This window comes from Sorghum bicolor, chromosome 6, assembly GCF_000003195.3.
Source record: "Sorghum bicolor cultivar BTx623 chromosome 6, Sorghum_bicolor_NCBIv3, whole genome shotgun sequence".
Classification (NCBI taxonomy): domain Eukaryota; kingdom Viridiplantae; phylum Streptophyta; class Magnoliopsida; order Poales; family Poaceae; genus Sorghum; species Sorghum bicolor.
The window spans coordinates 53,756,400-53,781,688 of record NC_012875.2 but is presented as its reverse complement, the minus strand read 5'-3'; the positions used below and the strand labels follow the sequence as shown (position 1 = coordinate 53,781,688).

Below are 25,289 nucleotides of genomic sequence, written 5' to 3'. Positions count from 1 at the left end.
TTACACAGTTTGGTCGGAATTGACGAGATGAATCTTTTGAGCCTAGTTAGTTCATGATTGGACAATATTTGTCAAATACAAATGAAATTGGTACTATTCATATTTTGCCAAAAATTTTGGAACTAAACAAGGCCAAAGCCAACCAACTGCTTGGAGGGTGTTTGACACGACTCCTTACGAGGGGCTCCTCTGTTTTTTACTTAAAATGGTTTTTCTAGAAAAACATTTGGTAGAGCTACTCTAGAGAAGCCAGAGCTAGAGAGAAGCTCTGCCAAACAGACCTTAAACAACCAGGGTGACAAATTGAAACTGTTTTGCACTTCTGATAATTAATTAAAACTAATTTCAATTCGGATCTGGACTAGGGTCGGCCCATCCCATGTACAACCAAGCCCAGTAGCTGCCCACCCAGGTCCAAACCATTACTTGACTTGGACTTCGATTTTTTCTTGTATCCGCAGCACAAGGAGGATCAATAGTCAATTACATATAACGAGTTTATAAGCATCATCATTGTTTTCTACATCAACTTGGGAAGAATTCCAAAGCTCTAGACGAATTCAACTGCCTATAGAATGATTTATCAACAGAACTAGAGCATGCAGAACACAAGATTGTTTCAGTTTGTTCTGTCTCTGCACAATTCAGAATCAGGACAAGTTAATGCAGTTTATAGAATTGACAACTTAGTAACTTCATGCTTACGTTTCGCTGAAATTTAGTTGATGCTAATGCTTATGCTAAAATGCTGTGAGAGAAAAACACATCAGCATATATATGGATTCAACCAGTATTTAGGTTTTGTTTAGTTCACCTCCAAAAACCAAAAATATTTCAAGATTCTCCGTCACAACGAATCTTGCGGCACATGCATAGAGCACTAAATATAGATGAAAACAAAAACTAATTACACAATTTGCGTGTAAATCGTGAGATAATTCTTTTAAGTCTAGTTACTCCATGATTGGACAAATTCTCTCTCTCTCACTATCATTCATGTTGGGTGTCATAAACAAAGGAACATTTCTAAGAGTAAATTTGTGGTGCCACAAATTTAGATGGACTAGTAAATACTCACTCTATTTCATTAAAAGTGACGTTTTGAACTCCATGTTATCTTGTTTGACCGTTCGTTTTATTTAAAAATTTTACATAAATATTATCTCTTTTGTTATAACTTATTTTATCATTAGAAATACTTAAATATTGTTTTTTTTTGTTTTGTAATTTACAAAATAAAAATTAAATAAAACAAATGGTCAAATATAATAATTAAAAATAAAAAATTATTTTTAATGGAATTGAGGGAGTAGTCCCTTGGAGGTTTCCTACTCTACTAAAAATAGAATAGATAATCTATATTCTGATAGGAAGTGTTGCTAGCTCTAACTAAAACAAGACCATGGCTGAATTTTGATTTCTGGCTATTAGCAGTACAAAGATGTTTAAATTTAAGCCTGCAGCATCACTCAATACAATACTACAATCAAGACTACCGTCCTCTACACGAGTGTCAGTGATTTCAGTCGTAGCGGCGCGGGCGGGTAGCTCTTAGCGGTCACGTGACCCTCCACCCGTCCTCGCCGCCGCGGCCGCCCGCACGGACAGCGTCAGCACATCCAGATCCGACGTCTCGTTCCTCCTGGCCGCCTTAACCCCCCGCTCCCGCGCCGCGTGCCTCTCCTCGTCCTCGTCTTGTTCCTCGTCGTTGCCCTCGCCATTTTCCTCGGCGGCCCCGTCCTCGCCGTCATCAACATCGTCTCCATCTCCATCCGCGCCGCGTAGCCGCTTGGCCCCGATTGGGACGCCGAACAGCATTGGCTTCACTCCCGGGCCGCTGGGGCGTTCCCCACCGCCGCCGTGCCCTTCGTCGCCGTCCGCCAGATCCTCATCCCCGCCTCTGCCTTGGTCGTACCGCGCCACGAGGTGGCGCACGCCGTCGCAGAGGCGCCGCGCGCGGGCCAGCTCCCGCGCCAGCCTCGCATTCTCGCGCCGCAGCCGCGCGTTCTCCTCCTCCAGCTCGGCCACCGCGCCGCTCACTCCAGCCGTCGAGCCACGCGGCGGCGACGACGAGACCGCCGGCTCCCCGCCGGAGCTCGTGGGCGGGGACGAGATCGGTATCCCCGTCGGTATGCCCGGCGTCGGTACCGCCGCCACGGCGCCGGTCCCCTTCCGCCTCTGTATCCCGCCGAGAAGGTGCTTCTCGCCTCTCCGGAAGCCGTCGTTGGCGAACTCCCATCTGTCCGCCACTACCTTCTTGAATCCCTGCACAAAGTGAACGGAACGGACGATTAGGCAGAAGAAGAGGAGCGGAATGGGCGAGGACGACTCGGGTACTCACGTAGGTGTTGAGCTGGCGGACGAACGAGGAGAAGTTGCTGTGCTTGAAGTGCTTGGGGAGGAGGTCGCGTGCGAACTCGGCGGGGCGCCACACCACGAACGCCGTGCCGGTGTCGTTCCAGGAGATCGTCTCGTCCGTGGTCGGGTCCTCGACCATGGCGTACGTCTTCGTCAGGAACGGCGGAGTGCCCGCCGCCGGCGACGCCATCAGGCAAGAGAGTGCGGTGTGGCGTGTGCGCTGCAGAGGAGAGGAAAGGAAGGTGTGAGGAGAGAAACAGACAGAGGAAGACGCATCTAGAATGGTGGATTTGGGGATGAGATTAGGTTGGACCTAGGTGAGAGAAGCATCCAGCGGGTTCTAGAAGGTTCCCGGCTTTCCCTTTGCGCCACCGGACACGTGTGCCGTTTCTAGAGAGTGGCCGTTTGGATTGATGGGCTGGAAGGGTTTCTATGAGCTACACTTGTACAAAGCCCAGATGGACACTTTCTTTTTGGATGTATATATTTTCTTTTCAAAATTCTCGCAGAAAATTTTAGGCCGCCACAACCAAAATTTTAAAATAAGTAATGCAGCCTCCTCATATCAAATCCAGTTAAATGTCGATATCCATTACATAAATAACGCAAACATTATGTAGGAGTATCAATTTTACAACGTACTTATAACGTCTTATAAACCGCTGAAAGGCTATCTACCATCATTTGGCAGTGACGCTCTGTAGTTGCTCAACACTACTCCAAGTTTGTGTGGCGGGCCCTCATCTGGGCCGAGCTCTGGCCCAAGACGCGCGCGAGCTCCAGCACCACCATCTCGAACAGCACGAACATAGCTCCCTCGTACAGGCTGCCCATCGGCAGCTTCGCCCGCGCCGGCGGCGACCTCTCCGTCTCCGTCTCCCCCGGCCCCACCTCGTCGTCCGCCATGGTCTGCGCGGGGAGGTGCGCCACAACGTCGGCCTGGCGCCGCGGGAAGTCCCCGTCGGGGCGCGCCGTGAGCAGCAGGACGCGCGCGCCGGCGCCGCGCGCCACGCCGCAGATGGCGTCCACGGTGGAGAACGCGCCGGGCCCCGCCGAGGCCACGAGGAGGTCTCCGGCGCCCGCGGGCGGCGCTGTGACGTCGCCGACGCAGTGCGCGGGGAGGCCCAGGTGCGCCAGGCGCATGCAGAGCGCGCGCATCATGAGGCCCTCCCGCCCGACGCCGTGCACGAACACGCGGCCGCCCCGGGAGGACGCGGCCTCGAGCTCCGAGACCAGGACGGAGCGCGCGGGCGGGTGCGGCGACGAGGGCGCGGAGAAGACGGAGGCGATCTGAGCGCAGATGGCGGCGGCGGAGTCCGCCTGCGCCGAGGCCGCGGCGGTGTCGCTGCCGGCCATTGTTGTCGCGCGCGCCTGTGGGCTGTGGCTTATCCGAATCTCTCGTCGTCGTGGCGGATTGGAACTTGGCCCTTGTTCCGTTTTCCCAGCTCCGCTCCATGTTTTTAGTCAAACTGTTTCAGCTCCACGCACTCAGTTCGAGAAAAAAGGTGAAGTTGTAAGAGCACCTCAAGAGGTACTCCACGAACTCCCGTTTTTTGTGGAGCTGCTCCATAGTGGAGTTTGTGGAGCAGTGTCAAACACCCACTTAGTGCCAAACACTGTTTGACTGAATTAATCTATGATTAGACAATAATTATTATAAACAAACGAAAGTGCTACGGTAGCAAAATCTAAAATTTTTTCGCATCTAGACAAGACCATGGATGACCTTTGGTCAACTCAGCCTCTTCCTTGTGGCCCGGCCGTAAGCACTCGGCACGGCTCTCCGTCAGGTTGGGACAGCCTGACAGTACGACACTTGTGTCAGTTGATCTCTGCTGAAATGTATCGTTTTTTTTTTCCTTTTTTTCTCAAATATGCGAATGATGATGTAGGTATCTTTATATTAATATCGAGAAATAATAAAAGTTACAATGATACGCCATGGTCTTGTTTAGTTTCGAAAAGTGAAAAGTTTTCGGTACTGTAGCACTTTTCGTTTGTTTGTGACAAATATTATCCAATCATAGACTAACTAGGATCAAAAGATTCGTCTCATGATTTACAGCTAAACTGTGTAATTAGTTTTTATATTCGTTTATATTTAATGTTTAATGCATGTGCCGTAAGATTCGATGTGACGGGGAATCTTGAAAACTTTAGGGTGAACTAAACAAGGCCATAGTACACTAGGGTGGGAATGTTAGTCAGTTAGTGTTATATAATCGACTCTACTCTCACTAGCATAAAATGATCATGGGACTATTACTCATACTACGAGCTTATTCGTCTGAAAACCATGACTAAATTTGCTGATTTATTTTAAGAAGAGGAAAAATTACTAATAAAAGACTGACATATTCGATAAATAAATCCAAGCAAATAGGCTTAGCTATCATTGGCGATCAGACGCGATTAGCTCAGCATGCTAAAGAGATTGTTTTTTTTTTTAACAATAGAAATAGATCATCAGAGACATAGCAGCCCGACGGCTAACTAGAAATCGGAACGCGGCTAGACCACGCGAGTACAAGCACTTTCGAGGATGGGCTCGGTTGCCTAGCATCCTCTCGCGAGGGATTAATTAGCCCTGTTCAGATCCAGGATAAAACATTGCACATACTCGAGGAGCACTTTTGTATTCAGTTGGGGGCACCAGAGCTAGCCTATAGCCCTATAGACTCCGCTGTACTATCTTCCATAAAGAATATAATTCTAGCACAGTGTCATATTTTAATATCTTAAATTTGATTTATTAATATCTTAATATTTGTGATATCAAATGAATATTAAATTAGTTACCAAATATTTTTTTATAATAAATTTGTTTAGAGTCATAAATGTGAATTCACTAGAAATTTGATCAAATGTAAACCATTTTAACTGACACGTAACATGTAGATTTCTTTTTTTTAGACAGAGGTAGTACTGCATTGGTACTCTCATGTGGCCCCGTTTGTTCACAAACTAAACTTTAGCCCTTATCATATTGAATATAGACACATGCATGAAATATTAAATATAGATTATTTATGAAACTAAAAATACATAGTAGGACTAATTTCTGAGATGATTTTTAAGCCTAAATAATCTATAGTTAATGATAGATTAATCTCTAATTGCTATGGTAAAAAGTGCTAATGTAGATTAATTAGGCTTAATAAACTTGTCTTGCGGCTTATTGACGAAATCTGTAATTTATTTATTTTTAGTATCAAAAACTCCACAAACCATCTCATATAATATCCAATATGACACTTATTAAACTTCACTCCCTTCAACTAAACACCCCCGTAGTGACAGGCCAGTAATAGTCTGAGCCTGGGCCAAACCAGCCCCAATCTAGGATAAAGGGCCCATACTGTAGGCTGGAGGCCTGGAGCCGATCAGGGCCCATTGGTGCCGGTAGCAGTTCGGCTTCGCTCGACGAGTAGCAAAAAAGAAAAAAAAACTTTTATTTCTGTATTTCTTTAACAAATTATTTGCAAACAAATGGCCGATTTAGATTTCAGAAAATTTATCCTCCCGTCGCCACATCTTGTTTTTTTTAAACGGAATGGATTTATTTATTTATTTATTTTGAATGGGTCGCCACATCTTGTTTGGTTACACTTGCAAAGTTAACCCTATATGGCTATACATATATATTAGAGAAAAACTCTGGTGTCCACAACTAAGAATGGGGACGGTGTTCCAAACGGGTATCCATGGTTTTTATCTAGTGTAACTAAATGAATTAAATGAAAAAATAAAAAAAAATTATCTATTTAGTTTATTAAATTACACTAGAGAAGAACTGTGGGTATCCATTTAGAAGGCCATTCACATCCTTATCCGAAACCAAATCAGCTTGGCTACACAATAACAACGGAAGTGTGAGACACACATTGGGGTTCAGACTAAAGAGATGAAATACCGTCTAAATTCCTTCTTTACTCAAGGCAGATTAATTTCTTCGAAAAAAACTGAAGGCAGATTCAGACTGCAACCTTGTCAGAAATATGTACTTGCCTAGTAGACAAAGAAAAAAAATGAATCCTATTAGCGATATTCAATTTCCACATCCCAGAAATAAACTTAGTAACTTTGAAACCTATACTTATAGCAGCATGAAAAGAATTTAGTTATCAATGCTAACTGTTTTGCCAAAGGGAAGGAACTCTATTAAGTTGAAACACAATTACATAACCGGCTACATGCAGGCCTTAGGTCAAAAACAAAGATACACTAGCTAGAGGCCCATAATATAATAACATTATTATTCACCCGCAAGCCATGGCGTCGACGATTGCCTATTCCAATCCATTGCGGCTCAGCAACGCCAACAACCATCGCCGAAACATCATCCTCCAATCATGCACACAACGACATGAATGAAACCTTGGACACACTGCAAATTCCAACTCGATGGGAACTTCATGAAGCACATTTGACACATCAAAACAACATGAACTACCTCGTCATGAAGATGATCAAGGGACCATCCATCCAACACCACTACTACACGACCATCACATTTGGCACGAATGCAAATGGGAGGGCCGACTACCCCATGTGTTAGATGCATAAATAACCACCCTTACAAAAGATCTTTGTGAGAAATAAGATCCAACAAAACGATCTTACTCGGTAGCCTGTGAAACAAAATTTATTTAACTGAATCATAACATCGCTACTAATTTTGGAACAGAGGGTTCATACTCCTTCTCATCGCTGACAAGGCCATCGATCGCACGGGAGGAGGGAGGGGCAAGGGGGGGTAGTCAGATGGAAAAAAAAAAACTAGACAGTAGCTTGTATTGGAGGAGGCGGAGTAGCGACAGCACAAAAATTGAAAAGAAAGCATTTGATGCAGCTAGCATGCGGCAAACTGATATTTATGCTTAAGTATACCATGCAAGTCATTTTTTTTTTGGAAAAAGAGCATTTTGGAATTATTATCCTCAATGGCCCATGTAGGTAATTTGCTCAATCATAAGATATCAATTAGCAAGTATGTTATAGCTAGGTGGTGCTTAAAAAAGAGCCAATTACCTCCATAATAGAGACTTTGAGAGACTGCCCTCACCTCTTGCTAACTCTATCTATAACTTGCACACAAGCCACGAGATGAAGAATGATCTGGCTTGACAGGTGTTTAAAGTGTAATCCCAGATTCTCCCCCCGACAAAAGCATACTCCGTTTGAAACCTCAACACTCTTTATCATCGTACTACTCCGGAGCAGAGCAGGAAATTCTGATCGTGCCAGGGCGTCAGGGCCCATGAGTGTTTCAATTCCATCGACCACCACCACTATCATCATCGTACACGAGCCCCGCCACAATTCACTAGCCCTGTGCCCACGTCTGACATCTCAAACTCCGCACGCACGACGGCACACACAATTCGGCGCCCCAAAATGAGCTGTCCGAAATGTCAGCCATGGGCCATCGTGTCGCGTCCTATGGAGGCCCATGGGCAGCAAACGCAGCAGGGACTAGAAACTGGGCTGCCCTGCCCAGATCCTACCGTACCGGACCGGACCCCTCGCCGGTGACGGGACCGCCGGCCAGTGGTGCCTGGCCGCCACCACCACCATCACCACGTACTCCTCCCGAAATGGCAGATCCAACGTTCCACGGCCACGACTGGATCTGGCCCGCCCCCGCCCCCGCCCCCGCCCCGCTGGATCTGGCCGGCCGCGCCACCCCTGTCTCCCCTCGCCGCTACAGCGTGCGCCCGGCTCCCCCACCGGACCAAGACCAACTCGTGCGCTTGGCCCGATCGATGGTGCCCTCATCTCATGCTGTCCTCTAGCCACGGCTCAGCAGGATCCGCGACGGGATCCACGCGAAGATCGCGCCTGATTAAACAACACGGCACGGGGCGGGCAGTCGGAACGCGCGGCACGGTGGCGCCATGCATGCCGGAGCTGGAGCCGTGCACTGAATCTAGGAGGCCGCGGTCGCCGCTTTCGAAGCCAATGCCACGGTGTGCGTGTGGTGTCTGGTGTCTGTGTGCAGTGCAGAAAACGGAAAGTGTTTTGTATGTATATATTAACAAATGTCACAATGCGTGCGTGCGTGCGTGCACCCACCCCCGGTTTTGTGAACTTGCGATGCGATGGCCGGCGAGCGATGAGGTCATGGTGGAGTGGGTTAGGCTCAAAAACAAAGCCATGGGAGGCCATATTAAAAAAAGCTCGTAACAGATCGCGATCTTGCTGCTAAGGTGCTAACCCGGAGTTGTTAAAGGCCAGCATGTCCAATTATGCGTGAGCCTAGCACAATGATTCGGCCGCTGCCTCAAGGGACACGCTTAAACAAATGGCTATGGCCGAGCTGAACGCTCCTGCTGTCAGCCTGTCACATTATTGTCGATCATTCAGCTTTTAATTTTCTGTGGGCGATTGGTAGTGAATATTCATTCCTGAATTTTTGGCAGTCTCGTGATTGTAGCAATGGTTCAGTTCGTCAGATTCCTGTCTCTGACAAGGTTGCTGATCTTTTTTTTTTAATACAGCCGTACGTAGTAACCCGTATCGTATGGGCGTCAGAGACAACAATAAACAGTTAGCGTCTGACAATCAGCTCAAGCTCAGCAGGGTCCAACACACAGGAGATGAACCTGCCTTGAAGGAATCTACGAGTACACAAGTTGACTGGTTCTTCGTTTTAGGCCTTGTTTAGTTTGAGAAAAATTTTGGATTTCGCTACTGTACCACTTTCGTTTGTTTGTGGTAAATATTATCTAATCATAGACTAACTAGGATCAAAAGATTCGTCTCATGATTTACAGGTAAACTGCGTAATTAGTTTTTGTTTTCGTCTATATTTAATGCTTCATGCATGTACCGCAAGATTCGATGTGACGGGGAATCGTGAAAAATTTTGGGAACTAAACAGGGCCTTAGCCTGTGTTGACCTGCACTAGTTGTTCAGTTCCAAGTCCCAATGATCGTAGTCGGAGTCACGGAGAGGCTTGTGTGCAACAATATAATACTGGGATTGACCCTAACATGGCATCTCCAACTCCAACCAGTCTTTAACAGCACGTGAAGAGCGGTTGAACAAATCGAGTCTGGGCATCGCACAATGGCATTTCTTGCTTCGAAAAGACCACTCAAATGCTATCTCTGGTATGCTAGCTATCCGCACAGAAATGGAATCGCTTGTGCCAGGCAAACCTTCTAGAAGACGAGAGGATTATGCACTGCACACATCTGCAGTTGCGTATGCAGCTATTCGCTCAACTGAAATTTCGGTGTTTCCACATGTAATGTAGTAATAACCATGCTACTTTCTTTAATAACGACGCAAGTAAAATGCACTGCTTTGAAGAAACACGCATGCATGCTGCTCTATCCTTTATTTTCTTTCTTTATTTATCACTGTACTACGTTGGCAAAAGCAGAGATATGCTAAATGTTTGCATATCACTGGCCTTTGCCTCATCACTGTTTGCGTCCTGGGACGCAGAAAGAGGAGCCCCAAGCGGCCCACAGAAACTATAACCAATCATTCTACTACGCAATACTACTACGCATTGTGCAGAAATGAGCTGTGTGTCTGCCTTTGTTTCCGCGCCTGCAAATCCACCAACCGGAACGTGTCACACCACCTGTCCTCGCAGCTCGCACGCACCGCGCGCTCCTCTCCGGTCCTCCCGCAGCGGATCGCACGGCGTCCAACGCGAGGGCAGGCTCCCCTCTGGCCCATGAGCGCTCATTGTACACGACGGGCCACGAGTGCACGCACGCGCAGCGCAACTGGATGCCGCTGCCGCCCGACCCGATCGGATTAGCTGTCTGGTCCCGTCGAGACGAGAGAGGCCCATGCCCATGGGCATAAAAACTCGATCGGAGCCGGTACGCCCCCGACCCGACGCGGCCGCCGAGACGGGGCAGGGAAGGGACCGGCAGATCCAAAACCAAAAGGCTCCAGCCACGAGCGGCTGCGCCGGTGCCGCGGGCTGCTGGATCCCTGCTTCGGCATCCTGCTGTCTCCCAACGCCGCTACAGCAGCACACCCACACCATGTCACCATTATCTGGTGCCTTAACCTCCGAGTCCGAGGGGGGCGCAGTGCCGTTTGATGATTTTCGATACATGTCACGGACCACACACACACAATTGGCAACACCCCCCGTGCGAGCGAGCCAGATTTACGCGAAGGTTGCGCCGCGTAATTAAACTAAGCGCATGTCCGTCGCGCGCAGCCGGCGGAGATAAACAAAACATGATGGAACGGTTGGTTGCGGCTGCAAACGAAGTGTGATCATCTAGAAGGTCGTGGACTCGTGGTAGCCATGCATGGTGTCGCAGAGAGAGGAGTCGTAATCAAGGGAGCAGTGCATTTGGCCCGCTGATTTAGCAGCAGCAGCAGCAGCGATGTTTGTTAATGCAGCCATATATATATATTTGCATGCACGCCGGCCGTATCTATTCCTCTGATTTCTACATGGCGTGTGATGGTTGTGACTTGTGAGCGGTGAGGGCAGCAGTGAGCGTGTATATGTAGTAGAGAGGAAGAGAGACCGGCCGGTTTCCCGTTGGGCCTCCAAACCTCGAGGGTGATGCAGGGGGCGGCAGTAGAATAACCGATTGCACATGCGATCCTGCACGTTACGTTGCGTGCTCACGATCACAATTGGCTTCCATCCTGCCGCCGTCAGAAGGGACAGGGTTGCACAAGACAAGAGGCACCGGCATGCGGGCAGAGCTGAACGCTCATGCACAGTGTTTTACGTCTGGCGTTTCTGAAACCTGTCGACAGTTCATCAGCGTCCCGCTCTGACATGCGCTGTCCGATTTTACACGCTTGCGGGCGAATTTGAGGACCCAGCAGGATGCAACTGAAAACGACCAAGCAGTTGTGATCAAGCAACGTTGGTCTGGACATGGACTTGAAGCTAGCGAGCTAGCAAGAAGTTCTCTTCTGCTGACCACTATATATAATTTGGCATTTTGGAGTGAACTAAACAATTGGTCAGTTGCTTGTGTGCATAAACAATAAGGATGATTGGACGCAAAATGCATCTCCAACGACCATTCGGTCAATCAGTCTAACACCTAATGAAGATTTGCAGAATCTGGCATGTTCACAAATCACAATGCTTCCACTTCTTGCTTATAGTAAATGGTGGTCTGGACTCTGGAGTTTAGAATTGAGATGGCCGGCCGGGTATCTTCCTTGACCAACAGTCGACGCATTATTCTCTCTGCGCCGAACCCGAAACGCAATCATCGCTTGCACCAAACAGTCTTCCAGTTCCGGTAGATGATGATCGAGGATGCATTGCCGTTGTGCCGCCTCAGGTCGTGCAGCAAACTAGTCACCCTCCATCACGTGAAACCTTGACACCAAACAATGCATTTTGCGAATACATTCACGAAGGCACAGTTTTTTTTTTCTTTTCCGAACGAATATTTTCTGCTCCTGGATGTCCAAGCATAGCACAGATGCTGCTTTTTCTATGACCTTTGCCTAAACTGCCTCGGCAGGCACTGCTTCCTTTGGCGGGTACAGGAGCAGGACGAGCGGTCTTGGGGTCCAATGACCAGAGAAAACCAACGAATCATTCCGCGTCGTGCGCCAGTGAGCTGTCCCCGTAGCTCGCCTGATAATTCCATGTTTTTCCACCACCGTACCCCCACCAGTCCGAGATCGCATCGCGCATGCATGAGCGGCGAGGCGACTGTGTGTGGCTCGTCCCGTGTCCACCGCTCTGAACCCGCAGTGGTGGATGCTGTACCTGCATGTCTCCCACTCCTGCTACAGCACAAGACAGTTGCCATATGACAACATGGCTGATGCTCTGATGCCCATCCCCCACGGACAAATCCAGACGACGCTGCACTGCAGCTCTCTCTGCTGAAACGCCTCCAAACAAGCAGCGCTAGCTCGGATCCGGAGCACTACTGCTCTGCAAAAACGTATTGCCGCATGTAAATTGGTGGTGCCTTGATTGCACTGTGCCACCACAGCCAACCACAGGCACTGTGCTTACCGTGCACGGGGGCCGGCAATCTTCGTGCGGCAGTGGCACGGCATGGCACACCTCGGATTTGCCATTCGCCGTGCTGCAGGTGCAGGCGGCAATGTGGCTGGCGGGTGGTGCCGACGTGCCGGCCGTGGCCACTTGCTTGGCAGGCACGCGCTGGGGAACGGGGAAGGCCGCGGCGATGAGGTCACGGAGGACGTAGTAGACGGAATCTGGATGCAACTGTTGAAGACCGCACGGATGTTTGTGTTTATTTTATTTTTGTTAATCTCTGTGCATGCACGGATCGGGATGCGGTGGGTGCTGCGAATGCAAAAACGACGTGATGAGCTGCAAACCGACGCAATTATGCCTAGGGATTAGGGAGTTGATCAGTTGGAGACCAGCGCAATGATTCGAGCCTGGCCAGAATGTTCACAGTAGTACTCTGCTGTGCCTGTGCTGCAGGCCTGCAGGTCTGCGCCGCGCTGCCCGCTGCGCACCGCAGATCGTGGTAAAAATTTGGAAATTCCTTCGTACTGTTCCCTGCCTTTACTGCCTGTTTAGTTTCTGAAAATTTTTTAAATTTTTTCATCATATTAAATCTTACGATACGAATAAAACATTAGAGCTCTCAAAACATTAAATATAGATTAAAAAAACTAATTACATAAATTATCTGTAATTTTTATAATTAGATAACAATTATAAAATATAAACAAAAGTGTTGTAGTAACCAAAATAAAAAAAATTCACCAACTAAATAGACTCGTGGTTTCAGTATAGGTTTCTGAATCCGCAGCGGAGGCTTTCTCAGCTTTTCCAACGTGTTATGCCTTTGCAGGACAGATTTTCCATTTTAGCGCAGGACCTCTCTTGTTTTTCTTGTTTATATGTGAAATCCAAGAATTTTTTAAGATTTTTTATGATATCAAATCTTATAACATATGTATGAAGTATTAAATGTATATAAAAAATAACAAATTATATAGTTTGTTTTAATTTATGAGATTAATCTTTTGAGCCTAGTTAGTCTATAATTGAATAATAATTATCAAATACAAAGAAATTGCTATAGTGCTAAAAGAAATTTCACTCAGAAAAACTAAACAAGCCCGAATTATAGGACCGTGGACCGCGGTGAACTGCAAGCATAGTGGCAACCCTGGCAGTTAAAAAAATTGTACAGTAGGTATGACCTAAGCAGAGGGTCACTGAAGGAGGTCAGTGATGACCTAATAACCAGAGGCATGCAAAGTTTTTTTTTTGAAACGGATAAGGCATGCAAAGTTTGAAGCTGAAGCAAGGCTGAAACCTGACAAATTCTCTATTACTCAACTTTAAGTTAGCCGCTGTTGACTACAATTGCTCAATAGTGGTCTGGTCCAACTATGGCAGCAAATGGAAATTGTAGCTCGATAACATTTTTTTTTAGTTCATAGTTTTTTTCGTGGTCAGAATATTCAGGCCTTACCATGTTCAGCTGCACAAACCAATTTCAGGCCTTGTTTAGTTCAACCCCAAAACCAAAAAATTTTCAAGATTTCCGTTATATCGAATCTTACGGCACATGCATGAAGCTGTATATATAGACGAAAACAAAAACTAATTACATAGTTTGCCTGTAAATCGCGAGACGAATCTTTTAATCCTAGTTAGTCTATAATTAGACAATATTTGACACAAACAAACGAAAATGCTACACTACCGAAATACGAAATCTTTTCGGAACTAAACAAGGCCTCGTGATCGAACTATGGAACTTTACACGCCCTCAGGCCTTGTTTAGTTCACCCCAAAAACCAAAAAATTTTCAAGATTTTCCGTCATATCAAATCTTGCGGCACATGCATGAAGCACTAAATATAGACGAAAATAAAAACTAATTACGCAAGATAAATCTTTTAAGTCTAGTTACTCCATGATTGGACAATATTTGTCAAATAAAAATAAAAATAGTACAATCCCGAAACCAAAATTTTTTTTGGTAGAACTAAACAAGGCCTCATTCTCGCCAGAAGAGTCTCCACCGGATTTGCTGTACCCACAATGGTACAAAATCATTGCAGTGTCAGATGTCAGCATGGCGTCACCACTGACACCTTCAGTACCCAGAAGCAGGAAAGATGAAAATCCATGTCTACCTTGCATTGGACTTACAATAGTCAATCATGCAGACTGATGAGTAATCTAATGTTTGACAAAATCAGGATCACCAACTTGGCCGAGTTGTTACATATTTTAGAGGCAATCAATGATCGCCTTGCCTCGATCCAATTGTGGCATCTATGTAGTAGACAAATGCATCTCTGATGTTTTTAGTGAGTTGAATCCATTGACGTCCTGACGAATGGGAGCCATGCCACATGCATTGAGAGCCTTGCCAGCCTCAGAATAGCAGGGAACTCAACCTCCAGAGAAATGTACAGTAATGTGCTAGCAGCAAATGGGGTTCTTGTTCCATAAACCGACCAAAATATCTGGATATCTTATCCCACATAGTAGCTCAAGATTGACAATAAAATATTTAGAAGGATAAAATCGCTGATAACAGATTCGCAGAGAAAACGAAGAATAGATCAAGTGCACGGGGAAAATATCTTGGAAACAGATAATAGCACATTCATCAGATAATGCTAGGTCTCAGAGCTCAAATCATTAACGGATTCAGGATCAGGATCGGTACATTTGTGAGATGCTCACATGGCAAACCAATCAAAGATCATCAACAACCTAAGGCCCCATAATAAGAGGTACAATAATAACCTCTATAGGGCTTCACTGGGTCCACAGCAAACTGCTTATGATGTCAAACAAGAGAACCAGTCACCTGTATCTGAAATTCGACAAAGTATAGATCAAGAACGAGCAGAACAACAGGGCACAAAGTTTTTAAAAAATGAACGAATTTTGTATAGTTGACTGCAACATATATATCTGGTGGTTCCCGCTTGGGCTCCCGTAATACAGTGGGAGGGGAACTTACACTCATCTGAGACTAACATTTCTGTTGTATATATCAATGAGCAATTGATAAGGGGCAAAGGAAGAAATCTGATCTACACTAAAAATTTTCTACAAAAGGTACAATCTACGGGTCCTGCCATGAACAACCACTGATGGCGGAGATCTCGCAGGACCACCAGGTTGATTATGTACAACACTGGTCCATGTACAATTCAGCAGGAGCACTGAGCATGTGATGTCTTGTACCAAGAAACCACACGCTGGACCAGCATAGCTGGGTGCTTGGGTACCTCTCTTCAGGCCATGTGAGGCGCCAAAACTGCCGTGTAGTTTCAGCAAATGCTCGAGCTGATCACTGATGCGCTGGTAAGCCATAATTCTGGAACGACCTAATCTTGCCGTCCCATCCTGCAGTAACTATCACTTGACCCCAGGAGTTTGGTGTGGTCTGGAAACAGTTCCTTAGGAACTTGTACTGTGACTCATCCAAAATTGCACGAATTGAACGAGAAGGCAGAATTTCCTCTGGCCAGGTTGCTGAACTTCTGCAAGTGGACTCAGAGGAGAACTCCTGATTCAAATTGAAAATACCAGGAGCAAATCTTGACACAAAACTATTAATAGCAGAATCTTCACTGCGACTTGAACTGCACTTCACAGCCTTACTCATGCACCAGAAGTTATCTCCTTGCGGTGACAAAATTTGAGAGGCCAAAGAGACAGGGTTTCTGGGTTTTTGGCCATTCCATGGTATTGCGATGGCTGCATTGTTGGAGTGGAAGCGCTCTGAGGACCATATGGTTTTTGCATGTTTCAGTGAAGGCTCATCTTGGTTTTCATGGTTCCATACATAAATATTGGAGTCTTCGCTAGCAGAAACTATATGCTGCCCATCAGGAGTGAATGTTGCCAATGACTGGCAAGAGCCAGTTCGGAGTCCTGATTGAATGAATAAAATGATGAGTTCATAATACATAAAATTGTAATGATTGCTTAGATCAATAAGAATGAAGGCTAAGATGTGAACTGTACCACTATAATTCTGAGTCACAACGGTTCCATCAAGAATTTTGATCTTCGAGTCAGCAGAGGTAACCATTAATTTACTTGGGTTGCTTGGGGAGAACTGACATGAAAAATAAAACAAAGAGTCAGAACATAGGAGCATCATAACGAAAAATGACTGATGAAGTAATCTATGCAATAAAAGCCTTCCTTCTCGTGAAGATATTTACCTCAAAAGCAGTGATTCTTTTAAGAGAAGACTTCTTCTTGCCACTGAGTGCAATTTGTGTCTCAAGCCTCAGCAGATTATCTGATCCATCAAGATGTAGTTATAGTCAGCATATATGAAATATCATTCAAGTAAAAGCAGAGATATGCTCAGATGGCACTGAAAAGCTAGTAGAGATGTAACTTTTTTTTCTTTTACCTGATGCATCATAAAACCGACAATTTCCAGTAATGGTTCCAACCACTGCTCCCTGCAAGATGTAAAAGAAAAAGAAGATTAATCGCACAAACTACTGAAATAACAAGTTAGCCAAAAAAAACACTTCAGAATGCATGCTGATACCTTTCCATCAGGTCGATAGCAAACCGCTGTTATTATGTCTCTAATATCCACCCAATCAATGACACTACATCTGGGAATATCCCATACACGGATTTTGCCATCTATTGATCCACTGATGAATCGATTCTCATTGGTTGGATTGAACTGGACACAAGTCACTGCAAAAGTAAATTTTCATAGCGAAATGCTGAGGTCAAATTCAGAAGCATAGTTGAAAACTTTTGAGCCAGCAATTAAGAGACTATATGCCTACCAAAGTTGCTGTGTGGAAAAACAGTGATGCAGTTTGCAGATCCTATTTCCCACAAGCGAACAGTTTTGTCTGTTGATGCTGACAGTAGATGCTGCGAGGTAGAAAATTTCAATTATCAGAAAGGAATGGACAAAGAAAAAAATGCAATCAAACTTTACAAATGAGGGAGAAAGCACATTTCATTGGACTGACCTTGTTGTCAGACCACGACAGACACAGTACATCACCAGAGTGGCCACAGAACTCATGCAATGGTTCCTCTGAGATCTGGAACACCATTGTTGGAATCACAACACAAGCAGAATCTGCAGATTGCTTCACGCCCTTGACTTTGCATTTCTTCTCATTGTCAGCAACAACAGGAGCCAAGCCACTCTGGCGATGAGCTTTGAGGTAAACACAAGAAGGATCATCCACGGGAATTTTGCAGTCCTCAGACTGTGTGACAGCCCAGACCCTAACAACTCCATCTTCGCCTCCACTTGCAAGAAACTGCCCATCCGGACTAAACTTCATAGTCAGGATGGCCCCATCATGGCCCTTGATCACTTGGCCTTGATAAACTGCTGACAATTCTTTCGACCACTTCCTGTAGCAGCGGACCTTGACCCTTTCGTACCTTCCACCCCTGTTTTGCTCACTCTCTGAGGAGCTGGTGCTAGCTTCATCAGCTCCATGATCGAGGATACCAGCCCTCAAGCCCAGCCTCCGAAGCCATCCGTTTCTTCTCCTCTCAATCGCCTTGGGCACACCAGAGAGCTTACCACTGCGGCTCATGAGCCTCTGGATGAAGGACAACGAACTGAAACTCCTGCTCACCTTGCTGCTAGCATCATCCCGGCTGGATCCACTGACAGAATTGTCATCCGAGACACCATCCACGGAGCTCCCCGTCTCCTCCGTGGACCAACTCGACATGGAGCAGTCATTCTCATCCGACTGCGACCACAACCTCCCAAATTCCGGCACAACCTCCTCCTTCTCGACATCGCCCACGGTGGCCACGGCATCGGCCTGCGGGGGAGCCGGGCAGCACTCTAGGCCCATGCTTCTCATGAACCGCTCCCTCCTCTGGCACACACTGTCGAGGCTTCCCGACCACGGCAATGCAGGGCCCGGGCTGGGCGCCGGCGACGCCGTGAGCTCCTCTCGCGAGTCAAAGAACGCTTCCTCCTCCATCTCAATCCTACAGCCTACTAGCAGTTGGCACCCCTCCATGGATCTTCAGCACAAGAGCACGGCGCTGCAAGGAGAGAAAGATAAACACATCTCAGAGCCCTGGTCCGGTGCGGAGGCGCGCTTATATAACAGTAAAGCGGCGCTGAATTGGCTCGGCGGCAACTGGGGACGAGAAAGGGAGGAGCGGACGCGGGGGGAGCACGGGTCGGGAGGGGAGGGCGATTAGCATAAAGAAATCGCGGCAAATCCCACGCATTCAACTGCACGCATCTCCCAAATCCCGCAGCTCGCACGGCCCAAGCGCTCCTGAGCAATGCATCTGGCCTGCCAATCCATCCAACCAACCGCGCGGCCATTATTAAAGCGGGCAGCTAGGCCAAGAAACGCTGACAAAATTTCAGTTTTTTTTTAATCCCCTTCCTCTCTCAAGACTCGCGGAATTCACCAACACATATCTCGAAACAGTAGATTGATGATGGTAGAGGGGAATAATGAGGGATTAGAAAAGGAACAAACTGATGGCAGGGGAAGCTCACCTGGGCGAGGCGAGGCAAGGAGAGAAATCGCGCGCACGCTTGGGGAGCGGCTGGGATCCGAGAGAGAAAGGAATCGTTTTTGCTAGCCTGGTGTGGTGGCTCAGGGATGCCGCGCGTGTTCTTGACTCGTGGTCGCCGGCCGCGGCAGCATGGCGCAAATGGGGTGGTGGCGGTGCGTATTATTGGAGGGATTGGATTCGAGCCGACGCGGGCGAGGAGAAAGGAGAGGGGAATTGGAGACGACGGGCGATTTATTGCGACGGACGTGGAGGCGGAGCTGGCCGGGGCTGGGGTCCCCGTCCGGCCCCCATCACCATCTCCAGATTTGGAAGACGCAAAAATAAAAATCTGTATTATAATTTCTCTAATTTAATTCTGGTAATGCACTGCTGCCAGAGCCAAGAACGAGTAAAATTTTGCGCAATTCCCTCTCTGTATTTTATTCTTCTTCTCTAAGAAATGGATCTCGTGAAAATGAAATCAGCAGAGATGTCGCAGATTTCCCTCTTTCTCTTTCCTTGCTGATTCATTTCTCCCTCTGATGACACCTCTCTCCCCTCCTCTGTCCAGACGTTTCCACCACTGGTCCAATGCTGATGCACACTTTCTTTTTCTTTTTCCTTTGTTCTTTTTTTCTCGCTATATATTTTTATTTTTCTTTCTTTTCCTTTCTCTTTGGGTGAGTGGTTGTTCCATATATAGCGAGCATTTTCAAAAACTCACTTCCAGTCTTAATTTTTTGGTCAGATTGAAAAAAAATTATACTCTAACGACTCCTATTTCAATTCTCAATCCTTTTAGCACTTGAAAAAAAAATCGTTTCAATCACATAGAAATATCGTGCACTTATCGACTACCAGTGAAAATGAAATCAGCAGAGATGTCGTAGATTTGCCTCTTTTCCTTTCCTTGCTGTTCATTTCTCCCAGTGATGACACTTGGCACCTCTCTCAACGTTTCCGCCGCTGGTCCAGTGCTAATGCACACTTTATATTTCTTTTTTTCTCTCTCATTTGTTCTTCTTTCATTTGATATATTTTTCCTTTTTTTTTCGTTTTCTTTCTTTTTTCTCACTTTGGGTGGTCGTTTTGTGTAGCAGTAATAAATCGTGTAAGGTCTAGGCCTGGGTCTACGCACCCTTAGGCCTACTGCAACCGGGTGCGTCGCCGCTGCAGCACCCCGACCTGCTCGTGTAATCGTTGCCTGATGCGACGGTCTGCAGAGAAAGAGATCTTTTCCTTGCTTTGCTGCTGATGCGCTGAGGTAGCCATAGCAGTAGCAGATGCGTGGCTTGCCACGAGGAGTCACTTGTGGCAGTAAATGGTAACAGCAACAGTACAGTACTCTACCCTGCATTGGGCAGAAACTGATTAGTTGTCGGCCGTTGGATTTTGAGCAGCGAAAAAAGGGAATGAATACATGTATGTTGGCACAAATTTGACCCAAGTTTGTGTGCTCGGCGAAAAGGAATAAATAAAAAGTGTTGCTTGGAATGGCAATTACTGGGTGCTTGCGCCAAATAAAGACGTTCATCAAAGTGGGGGAACAGTTTGATGCACCTAACATGCTACTGCTACCGTCCGCTGCCTGCCTGCCGGGTCCCCTTGCGCCGTTGCGCGTACACGTACGGGCACAGTGCGATTTCTTTTACCTAGTCACGGAAAACAGGAACACAGCACACTATTTCGCAGAGATGATCTCTTGGCGACTTGGTCTTGGGGTCAAGAGAAGCCGTCAGCTGGGCTGCTGGTGCTGTGTTCTTCCTCTGTGTTCGGTCAGTTGTGCCGAGCACATACCAACTGCTGGTGCATTTCAGCCTGCAAGTTCCAGCCCTTTTTTTGGACGCAGAAATTCAACAACAGTTTACAGACTTACAGCCCCCTCGTCGGAGCGGCTAGCCGGCTAGGATTAGAAGAACGCATCAGCAGTGACGTTAAAATTATGCATGCATGGAACTTAGTCACCTGCTTGTGTGTGGCTGGCTTTTGCTAAAAAGAAAACAGGGGAAGATAGATGATGCTGATAATGGCTAGTACGTAGATCGAGCAGCTGTCTGCTGCTAGTTTACTGAACCCAGCTGGAATGCTGGATATGCATGAGTAGATGCATGGACGTATCCATCTCTAGCTAACCCAACAACCCTGCAGTTCCAGAGTTGATTCTTGGTTGGGCAAAAGATGGCAACAACGCGAGAGCGCGAGGGCGGCACGGCAACAACAAACCCTCCTGCGGCTAAGCTTTTGTGCTTGTTTGTTTATCCACGGCCTTCTTTGCACGAAAGCTAGCTGTTGTTCGATCTCTGGGAGGTTACCAGTTTCAGAGTTATCCGGCGTCCCGGTCTCGGTCTACCTCCGTTGGGACAGGATGAGAGCTTCCGCCAAAAGATTTCCCGGTCACGGCACCGGCCACCGGAGCAGGCTCGGTAGTTGATCATCAGGTATCCACTTATCCCCCCCTCCCCCTCCCTCCAAAAGATGAGGCGGCAAGCATCCAGTTTTGTCCACCGGATATTTTAATGATCTTCAGCGTTGAGTCAGTCGGCAATTCTGATACAGTTTCGTCAGAGCTTGAATTATCTGAAGAAACAATGTCAGAAGCCATCCAGCGATTAGTCTTATGTCATCTCTCTATAACTACTACTGTATAAACAAGTCTAGTCAGAGTTCCATCTTTGGTGTTCTGCCGTTCAATTTGGACAATATAATCAGTTTTATTTCCTCAAGAAAAAATATAATCAGTTTTATTCCTGTGCTGGCTCCTTCACTCTGATAGTGACAAAATATATACTACTATTAGTCCAGTTAACATTCTGCTGAAAGGGCTAGAAGAAACACCGGTCGTGGTTGCCTTAATTGAACCATAGCATGTAGGAGGATCCGACAACTGCTCGTTCGCTGTCATCTGCTAATGATCAGCTAGATCTTTGTTTACTGGTAGTGTTAGGAAGCCTAGCTAGGCACAAAGAAATATATGCTTTTCTGTACTGTACTGTTACCCCTAGAATCCTAGATGAAGTAACATGGGCTATATATTCAATACTTCCACTTTTAGTAACATAATAATTATTAAAGAGAAAAGGGTGGTTTAATTTGGTGGAAAAAAGACATATGCATAGACCAACATATAGAAGTGATTAATTTTTTGTTTACTAGCAAGGAATTTTTTTTTCTCTATGGCAGCATAGTCGTCCTAAAAGGGCCTTTGAAGTTGCAATAGAAATAGCAACTTTGATAGACTGTCACTGTTTCTGCTACTTACAACAAGAACGACCTCTGTCTGAAATCATATCACCAATCATTAGGGATTCGTCCTTTGATCATGAAATGCATGCAGGTTAGGTATGACGTCATTAAGCGTAACAGCTCCAGTTCGTCGTGCTGGTTTGGAATGGTTTTGTTGGTAGTGCATCCCTATTCTTGGGCAGACATGTATATATGTCCAGTAACAATTAACAATCATATGCTAATTATTAATTGGACGCCACTGTTATTCGAGCATGACACTCGACCTAAAAAAGATCATTTACTAGATAAAAAAGTACAAAAACAATCCAAAAGGCTGTCTGGGTAAGCTAATATTATTCCTGCTCGAATCCGGCATATATACAGGAATAATCTCGTATGCCCGTCCACTTCAATTTGTTGGATGACGATGAAGACGTGGATGATTGTTCCATGAAAATTAATCCCGGCCAGCACCAGCAAAAAAATACTAGCTGCTTACATGTACGGACTGTCCATTATTGTCATCTAAAAAAAATGTATGACGACGACCGAGCTTTTAATTTTATTATTATGCGCACTAATGTGACAAAGAGGAAAATATTCTCCATGCTCTGCTATTTGCCTTTGTTTTTTCCTGTGTTGCTCCTCACTGGCCAATCAATCGGTTCACAAATAATCTGGCTAGGATTGAAGAAGATAAGACTAGCTGGAAGAGCATTAAGCACTACGGCTACGTACAGAAGTAGCAAAAGCCAAAGAATCGAAGCCAAATTAGCTCAAAAGGAAGATGGATCAGGATCACTACTACTGCATTCGTCTGCAGTTAGAATGATGTAACGGTGAGAGAGAGAGAGAGAGAGAGAGAGGTTAGAATGATCTAACAGCTGATGATTATATATATGGCACTGCCTAATTAATTAAAATGGTGTGGCTACTACTAATACTCCCTCCGTCCTAAAAAGAGTGTCGTTTTAGGTTTTTGTGTCACAAGTTTGACTCGATTTGTAGAAAATATATACAATATTTATATCTCTAAATAAATTTGTTAAAAACTAGACTTAAAGATCTTTCCAATAATACTAATTATGTACTATAAATACTAATATTTTTTACTATATATTTAGTTAAAGTTATTTATCGGGAAGCGAAAACGACACTTATTTTGGGACGGAGAGAGTACGTTGCATTCCTAACGTGCAACAGCAAGCTTTCAAAGTTGATGTCCTTGTCAGCACTGTGTGAGTACGGACCCTGCACAGTGCGCAGCTTGGCGTCATTTACCAGAAAGATGAGGCCTGATCAGACCCATAAGCTATTGCATGCCTGCCTTGATGGATCAATAGACTTGTTGCTTGGCTGCTGTTGTTGGCACGTTAACATAAGCAAAGATATATACAAATCAAGTGTCACATTCATGGAAAGGATCCCTGTCTAGATAGCTAATTAGCTAGCTAGGGGTTCCACCAGATGTACCAGAGACCAACACACAGCAGCGGTAGTAGTAGTCAGTCGGTAGCGCCATGTGAATGATGATCGAGAGAGGTAGATAGAATAAACACTACTTGCGTGTGTTGTGTGCCGCTGTGACTGTGAGAATCCATGGAGATATGCTAGTCGAAACAAATAGCACCACACAAATAAGATAAGGTGCCGTCCAACAGTGCAAGGTACTGTAGCCCACAGACTCGCTGCATGGCACTACAGTAGGAGAATATGGTATGTACATATGGTTGACATACGAAGGGTAAACCGCACCGCTGAATTCTTTTCCATGTCAACGGAGGAAGTGTAACCCATGCATGCATACATGCAGAGAACCAGCCAGGTTGTCGTCTCGTAAAACAAAATAAAAGGGAGAGGAGGACACAGTAGGACACTTCCGTTAGACGATCGAATCTCCCGCTGTTCATCGTATCGGCAAGATTTGGCTGGGATTTCCTCCGGTTATGGTGCACAGCAATGATGTGTAGTATTTTAGTGTAGTGTTATAGCTACTTGTCACTTGTCAAGTTGCATAAACATGAACCAGGGCTGGACGGGTTGGCTCATTTATTTTTTTTTTATGCGTGCAGACAGATGCATGCATGGCCGACAGGGCAAGAACAATTGGTGCAAAGCTGGGCGAGGCGAGATCTCCACACAGCTAGCATCATCATATATACAGTAGTGGACCGACGACGCTTTTAACACGGGAATGGATGGATCGTCGATTATATTGCTACTAGTAGCTAGTGGTACCACCGAACACAACGCAAATGGCGGCCATGCATCATGCATGGTTGCGTGAAATGGATCGATCGAGATCGATCTAGATGCAATGCAATATTATGCGACTTTAAAGTTGAAGATGTACGCTGTACGAACCGACCGAACGCAATGGCCGCGTGAAAGGACGCGGACGGGCCTGTTAACAGCTGAGGGTGAAAAAGGATCATAGGACGCGTGGCTGTAAAGAGGCCGTACTGGTACTGGTCGGTCTGTGGGCAAAAGGAAGGCCCGAGCACGCACCGATCGAATGTAGGGCATGAATTGTTCGTACGTACGTGTGCAGAGTTTTTCAGTTTGCTCTCGTCACCGTATGATACTACGCAGTACCAGTACATAAGTACACCGTACCTAGCTTTTTTCATGCTAGTTCCACGTACGTTTGTATTTAACTATATATAATTATATATGCAGCTCCATCTCTAGTCGTATAGATCGGTGAAAATTTACATTAGTTCATATTTATAATTATAATTATATATATATATATATGAGCTACTGGCTAAGCATTGCGGTTCTGTGTGGTACAATGGGCCAGCGCCCAGCGGGAGCTATAGTCTTTGCCGTGTGGGGGCCGCTGTGCGCCGATCGGTTTCCGAGTCAGCGCAAACTTGTGACTAGACCGAACGCCCGGTCTTGTCTACGCGAGTGTATGCTAGCTGGTCAGAGTCGTGTCCGTGGACTGAGAACGGATCTCTACTTCGTTTCGATCGATTTGGCCTCAAACGGTACGGGGTGCGTCGAAAAAGACCTGTCTCGCTCGCTCGCTCGCTTTGCTGGATCGGTTCCATGCACCTTTAAAAAGACGACGACCCAACGCGGCAGCGAAAGACTCTGATCGGGTCTACTCCTAGCTCTAGCTCAAGAGCGCGGTATGTAGCTGTCGGCAAAATGATTTGTACCGGCGACCGGACGGGAAGAACAGTCTGACTAGGCCCAATGCAAGCCCCAAAGCAGCAAACGGTCAGTTCC

General features: G+C 46.2%; 3 protein-coding genes across 4 annotated transcripts; all 3 read right to left on the bottom strand.

Moving 5' to 3' along the window:
• LOC8056614 (heat stress transcription factor B-2a) lies at positions 1,387–2,839 on the bottom strand. The gene is made up of 2 exons (XM_002446905.2): positions 2,342–2,839; positions 1,387–2,265 (listed from the first exon to the last, which is right to left on the bottom strand). The coding sequence occupies exons 1-2, from the start codon at positions 2,546–2,548 to the stop codon at positions 1,552–1,554; spliced, it is 921 nt and encodes a 306-aa protein (XP_002446950.1). The 5' UTR covers positions 2,549–2,839; the 3' UTR covers positions 1,387–1,551.
• Positions 2,922–3,996, bottom strand: LOC110436155 (3-hexulose-6-phosphate isomerase). Its single transcript, XM_021462443.1, has one exon. It carries the CDS (start codon positions 3,712–3,714, stop codon positions 3,073–3,075), a length of 642 nt encoding a protein of 213 aa, XP_021318118.1. The 5' UTR covers positions 3,715–3,996; the 3' UTR covers positions 2,922–3,072.
• LOC8057600 (WD repeat-containing protein 44) lies at positions 15,127–19,057 on the bottom strand. Of its 2 annotated transcripts, none has more exons than XM_002446904.2 (8): positions 18,829–19,057; positions 17,306–18,356; positions 17,114–17,204; positions 16,861–17,018; positions 16,717–16,768; positions 16,520–16,599; positions 16,317–16,410; positions 15,127–16,223 (listed from the first exon to the last, which is right to left on the bottom strand). In XM_002446904.2, exons 2-8 carry the CDS (start codon positions 18,329–18,331, stop codon positions 15,637–15,639), a joined length of 2,088 nt encoding a protein of 695 aa, XP_002446949.1. In that variant the 5' UTR covers positions 18,332–18,356; positions 18,829–19,057; the 3' UTR covers positions 15,127–15,636. The 2 variants fall into 2 exon arrangements, with proteins under 2 accessions (XP_002446949.1, XP_021317934.1); XM_021462259.1 differs by having other exon boundaries at positions 17,306–18,616; positions 18,829–19,056.

Bases quoted from the DNA above. Each gene is read 5' to 3' on its own strand.
- LOC8056614 (XM_002446905.2), bottom strand. From the start codon at position 2,548: ATGGCGTCGCCGGCGGCGGGCACTCCGCCGTTCCTGACGAAGACGTAC. The intron at 2,266-2,341 runs GTGAGTACCCGA...CACTTTGTGCAG, and splicing joins TCCGCCAGCTCAACACCTAC to GGATTCAAGAAGGTAGTGGC.
- LOC110436155 (XM_021462443.1), bottom strand. From the start codon at position 3,714: ATGGCCGGCAGCGACACCGCCGCGGCCTCGGCGCAGGCGGACTCCGCC.
- LOC8057600 (XM_002446904.2), bottom strand. From the start codon at position 18,331: ATGGAGGGGTGCCAACTGCTAGTAGGCTGTAGGATTGAGATGGAGGAG. The intron at 16,600-16,716 runs GTAAAAGAAAAA...TTGATGGATCAG, and splicing joins TCGGTTTTATGATGCATCAG to ATAATCTGCTGAGGCTTGAG. The intron at 16,224-16,316 runs GTACAGTTCACA...TCATTCAATCAG, and splicing joins TGTGACTCAGAATTATAGTG to GACTCCGAACTGGCTCTTGC.